This window comes from Octodon degus, unplaced genomic scaffold, assembly GCF_000260255.1.
Source record: "Octodon degus isolate 3935 unplaced genomic scaffold, OctDeg1.0 scaffold00098, whole genome shotgun sequence".
Classification (NCBI taxonomy): domain Eukaryota; kingdom Metazoa; phylum Chordata; class Mammalia; order Rodentia; family Octodontidae; genus Octodon; species Octodon degus.
In genome coordinates, this window is record NW_004524674.1 from 5,557,480 (window position 1) to 5,563,456 (window position 5,977).

A 5,977-nucleotide genomic window follows, 5' to 3' on the forward strand; every position below is an offset into this window, starting at 1 on the left:
TGGGGATCGAACCGCGGTCCCTGTGCTTTGCCAAGCTTGTTTCAAGTAGGTGCTTTAGACCACTGAGCCATCTCTCCAGCCCCTGACAAACCTTTTCTGTAAAGGACCAGTTAATGAATATTTTTGACTTTGTGGGTCATAGTCTCAAGTGCAGCTACTACACTGTACTGTTATACCACAGAAGTAGTTATAGACAATATAATATGTAAATGAGTGGTCATGTAATGTTCCTTAAAGCTTTGTTCACAAAAGCAGGCAGTGGAGGGCTGAACTGGCTATAGTTTGCTGAAAAGGTTGGAAAAGCCATGTTCTAACCCATGGTGGAGGCATAACATTAAACAAAGCACTGAGCTGGGAACCAGAACACTTAGTTATGCATCTGACTAGAATCTTGACCTTTCTGAGCCTCTTTTTTTCTTTTAATTTTTTAAAAAATCTTTTATTTACTTATTTATTTTATTTGGTACAGGGTCTTGCTACACAGCTCAGACTTGTGATCCTCCTGTCTCAACCTTTCTAGCACTGTGGTTATGTGTGTGCATCGCCACGTCTGGACATCTTTTTATGTGCAACCATGTATTAAGGGTAGAGAAGTTGTTTTGTTTTGTTTTGTTTTTTTTGAGACAGGATCTCATTATGTAATCCAAGCTAGCCTTGAACTCACAGTGATCCTCCTACCTCAGCCTACTAAGTGCTGGGATTATAAGTGTGGCCACCACACCTGGCACAAAGGTAGATGAGTTTCTGAGAGCAAGTCAAGAACTAGAATTGGGTCAGTTGGGAGTAAAAAAGTAAGAGAAGTCAAGGGTGATTCCAGATTTCACATAGCTCAGGTGGGCAGGAAATATAATAGGAAAAAAAAGGTTTTAAGGTGTATTAGTCAGCTTTTTGTTACTGCAACCAAAATATATGACACACACAATTTAAAGAAGAAAAGGCTTATTTTGCCTTTTGGCTTCAGAGCTTATGGTTGACTGACTCTAAGGCAGAAATAGCACAGTGGGAGAATATGTGGAAGAACAGTGTTTACCTCAGGCCAGCCAGAAAGCAGAGAGCCTTGAGGAAGGGGCCAGGATATACCCTTCAGAAGCATGCCCCCCAGTGACCTAGTTCCTCTAGCTAGTTCCCACTTCTTAATAGCCCAATCAGCTATGAACTCATTAATGGATTAATCAAGGGATGAGGTTAGCACCCTCACAATCCATCCAATCTGTCTAGACCCACTTGTCTAGGTCTGGATATGGAGATATATATATATATATATTTCCCCCCCCCCTCCGGTACCAGGGATTGAACTCAGGACCTTGCACTTGCCAGGCAAGCACTTGTTCTACTGAGGCATCTCCTTGGCCCTCCATCCAATCAAGTTAACAAGATTAATTGCTACAAAGGGTAAAAGCCAAATGAGTTGAATTTTAAGTCTTCTACCTGACATATAATCAAACAGCTATTAGGTCACTGGTATGTGGACTTTAAGTCTTAGGAAAAGGTCTAGTCCATTTAGAGAGAGTTAAGATAAAAATGGTAGTGAGCCAGGGATATAGCTTAGTGGCATAAGGGCCTGCCTGGCAATTGTAAGGTCCTGAGTTCAATCCCCGGTACCACAAAGAAAAAAGGTAGTGAAAACCTAGTCTAAATAGGAATGTTAACTATACATCTGCAGTGTTAGCATGCAGTTGAAAAGAAGGATGGAACTGAAGCTGAGACTTTCAGATAGAAATGAGTATGAGGAGAGAGGTATGAGGGCAGGAGCTGAGGGACATAGGTTTGTCAAAGAGAGGATTGACTTGGAATGTCGGGTGTTGCCATGAGATCATGTTAGACAAAAACTGAGAAATAGCCTCTATTGGATTTAAAATTAAAATTAAGCTCTGTACAGTATCATATTCCCTGTTGTTTAGCTTGCATTCAAATTGCTTAGTTTTGGGTTTTTTTTTCCTATATTTTAGGGCAGGGTCTACAGGGTGTTCAGGGTCTCACTACTAGATCAGACTTGCAGTGATCCACCTGTTTATAGCCTCCCAAGTGCTGGGATTACAGGCGTGCCCAGTTTCAATTGCTGTTTCAGTGCACCCTGGGGGCAGGGCTGGCATGACAGGCTGGGGGATTGAATCCCTGCCCCCTGAGCCTGCTTGCAGGCGCTTTAATCCACTAAGCTATTTGGCCAGCCCTGCGCAGTACTATAATAGAAGTCAGGTTTCAGTGAGTTGAAGAATAGGTGAAAAATGGAGACAGCAATTATTGACAAACTCTTTTTTTTTTTTGGAGGAACTGGGGATTGAACTTAGATCCTTGCATTTGCCAGTCAAGCGCTTATCCTATTGAGCCATCTCCCCCACCCCGCTATAGGCCAACTCTTTATGGAACAAAGGACTTTATCAAATAGCTTCTAGATTTAGGTATTCTAAAAGATACTGCATATGTTATTTCTAACACATATCGTAGGATTACTCTATCTAATATTTCCCTGGGTTAATAAATACATTTCTTTTTGGTTTTTTGAGAGTCCTACTCTGTAATTTAGGCTGGCCTTGAACTCACTATGTAGCTGGCACTGAACTCACAGCAGACCTCTGCCTCGGCCTCCTGAGTGCTAGGATTACAGGTACACACTACCATGCCTTAAGCAACAGATGCATGGATAAAGAAATGTGTTTATACACAATGGAGTACTAATGTGTCATAAAGAATGATCAACTTGAGTTATTTGTAGGTAAATGGGCATACTTTGAGACCATAATGTTTTCTGGGGTTTGTTTGTGGTACCACATATCGAACATGGGACCTTTCACTTGCCAGGTAGGTACTTGTGCCACTGAGCTATCTCCCCTGCCCAAGACCATAATATTAAGTGAAATAAATCAGACACACAAGCTTAAATATTGTGGGTTTTTTTTTTTTTTTAATATGAGAACCCCAACATATAAATAAAGTGCAAAATAAAAGACAGACCGTAGAAAAAAAGAGAGAAAAAAGTTACTGTAATCCAGCATGGTCAGTGTATTAAAAGTGTACGTTGGGTGAGCATTGTGGCACACACTTAAAATACTAGCACTTGGGAAGCTGAGGCAGGAGGATCACTGAAAATCAAGGCTACCCTGAGCTTAAGTGAGTTCAAGGCCAGCCTGAACTGCACAGTGAGACCCTGTCTCAAAAACCACAAAATAAAAGTATACCTTAGTATAATTATTTTGTGCATTTTATGTTTTTTGGCCTGTTAATCTGTGTTTGTGATAATTAACTTGATAAAGACTTGTAAAATAAATCCAATGGTGGCAAAAACAAACAACCCCAGAAAAATAAGGTTACAAAAACAAGGATGAAGGGCTGGAGGGCAAGAGAAGAAGAAAAAGAACTGAGATGTGTTATGTACCTGTTCCCCATAATGAATGTAATCATTATGTTCTGCAAATAGGTATTCATAAAAAATTTTTTTTAAATACATTTTTTTCTGTTGTTTTTTTTTAATATTTAGTACAGGGTCTACAGAGTCTCACTGCACAGATTGGACTTGTAATCCTTCCTGTTTTTCAGCCTCCCAAGCGCTGGGATTACAGGCTTGTGCCACCACGCCATCTGAATTGCCCTCTCAGCATGCCCTGGGGATGGGACTGTAAAATACATTTCTTAAACTAGGTGTGGTGGTGCATACCTCTCAAGCACTCAAAAAGGCTGAAGCAGGAGGGTCACAAGTCAACCTAGATTACATAGTAAGACTATCTCAAAAAAAAAAAAAAAAAAACATGTATATTACATATATATGTATATATTTATTTATTTATTATTTGTTTGTGCAGAGTCTCACTATGCAGCTCAAACTCGTAGTGATCCTCCTGTTTTCAGCCTCCCCAGCACTGGGATTACAGTGCACGCTACCATGCTGGACTCACATGTTTTTTTTTTTGTTTGTTTGTTTGTGTTTTTGGTGGAAGCGGGGATTGAACTCAGGTCCTTGCGCTTGCCACGGAAGTGCTTAATCCACTGAGCCATCTCCTTGGCCCCTCGTGTATTTTTTTGTCTGAAGTTATTTTTACTTTTGTATATATACACAATGTATGCCTTTCAACAAGAATGGGAAACTTCTTTCATTCCTGTGGCAAGATTCTTGTTCTTCATCCCTTAGGCAGAGCAGGGGAATGTTGATGCTGGATTCAGGCTAGATCATACTCTCTGTCTCCTAAGCAGCAAGACTGAGTGGTTACCCCACCTTGCTTCTCTCCCAGGCCCGGTTTGAGACTCAGCGGATTCAGATGGAATCAGAGCTGGCTGTGCAGCTGGAGCAGCAGGTGACGGAGCGGTTGGCGCAGGCTCAGGAAAGCAGCCTACGGCAAACAGCCTCCCTGAGGGAAAATCACAGGTACTTGGAGCTCTTGGTGCTGCTTCCCTTGGTCACAGCAGGTGTTGTCAGCACCCTGCCCAGGTGCTGGTGGTCTCCCTTACCAGTTTCCAGCCGCTGGCTCCCATTGCCATCAACTAGGACCTTGGTGCCCTTGGGAAGGCTGCCAGCTCATGCTCATGGAAAGCCAGGGCCTGCCAACTTCCTCCTATAGGGAGGAGCCCTTCACCATAAATCAAAGGGCACAGGACTGTGAAGTGTCTGACTTGCTGGGACTGTGCTGAAGTGTGACCTGCACTCTCTCCAGAGCTGTCCTGTGGACAGTCTGTTCCCCATCCCAGTTTCATTATTTTTACCCATATCAATTTTTGTTTCCTAAAAATTCTTCTTAAATACTTTACTTTATCATAAATTCTTGTCTTTGCTTCTGGGGAGCCCATCCTGAGACCCTAACTTTGTCCTTGCTTTTCCTGGCCATGCCTAGGCAGGTAATTGGGAGCAGCCCATCTTCCCCATACCTGCACACATTCTTTTCCTCATTGACTATGTCTGTCTCCAGTCTCAGCCCTGTTTTCTTACCTGTGCCATCCTAGGAAGCAGCTGCAGGACCTTAATGGACAGCACCAGCAGGAACTGGCCACTCAGCTGGCTCAGTTCAAAGTGGAAATGGCAGAACGAGAGGAACGGCAGCAGCAGGTGGCTCAGGACTATGAGCTCAGGTGATAGCTCCTGGAGTATGCTATTAGGCCTCAGCCGCTTCACCAGGGTGGAGCTTGGACTTGGGATGGTAAAGAGCTGCCCCTTGGAGATTCTCTGTCCTCTTCTAAATCAGTCAAGCTCTTTCAGAGTCACAGGTGTTTGACATTCTATCGTGACTCTTATCCTTCATGTCTGTACTTCCTTAAAGGCACAGAGTCACCTCTCCCCTCCTTCCTTCAGACTGGCACGGGAACAAGCTCGAGTACGGGACCTACAGAGTGGGAACCAGCAGCTGGAGGAGCAGCGGATGGAGATGGTAGAACGGCTCCAGACCATGCTGCAGGCCCACTGGGAGGAGGTCAACCAGCTGCTCAGCACCCTCCTCCCGCCTCCTAACCATCCGGTAGGCATTGCCCCTTGAGCTAAGTGTCTCAGGATTGTGTTCTAGATTCCTTCTATGGAAGCCTAGCTCCCTCCCTAGGAAGTAAGTTGGGCCCACATCAGGATGGAAAAAAACCTGTGGACTTTTCTAAAGCACAGCTACCTTGCCAAAATAAAGCTTTCCCTATGCGTATAGTTTTCCTACACTAGCCCTATTCCATTGGGCCTAACTCTTTGCCCAGTCCCCAGGGATGATGAATCATCCCTGGTACTCGGTAGAGTGACAGCTGAATTAATTATGGGAGTAAGAGCTAAAAATTCTTGCTAAGTCTTGCACTGGAATAGTTTTACTCTTATCACTTCATATATTAGCATGTCTTTTTAATTATGAAATTTTTATTATTAGCTAAGATGTTTTCTAGAATAGGTCTAAACATGCACATGGTTTAAAAGGATCAGAGGAAAAAAAAAAAAGGATCAGAGGCCAGGGATATAGCTCATTGGTACAAGTGCCTGCCTGGCAAGTGCAGGGTCCTGAGTTTGATCCCTGGTATAAAAAAA

General features: G+C 43.2%; 1 protein-coding gene across 6 annotated transcripts in view; it reads left to right on the top strand.

Annotated features, from left to right (window-relative positions):
- Positions 1-5,977, top strand: part of Cntrob (centrobin, centriole duplication and spindle assembly protein) — a 19,544-nt gene that overhangs the window by 8,961 nt on the left and 4,606 nt on the right. For all 6 annotated transcript variants that reach the window (XM_023723348.1, XM_023723351.1, XM_023723350.1 and 3 more), the window contains 3 exons: positions 4,224-4,357; positions 4,930-5,055; positions 5,276-5,438. In XM_023723348.1, the coding sequence (XP_023579116.1) occupies positions 4,224-4,357; positions 4,930-5,055; positions 5,276-5,438 (423 nt within the window). The remainder of the gene's footprint in view (positions 1-4,223; positions 4,358-4,929; positions 5,056-5,275; positions 5,439-5,977) is intronic.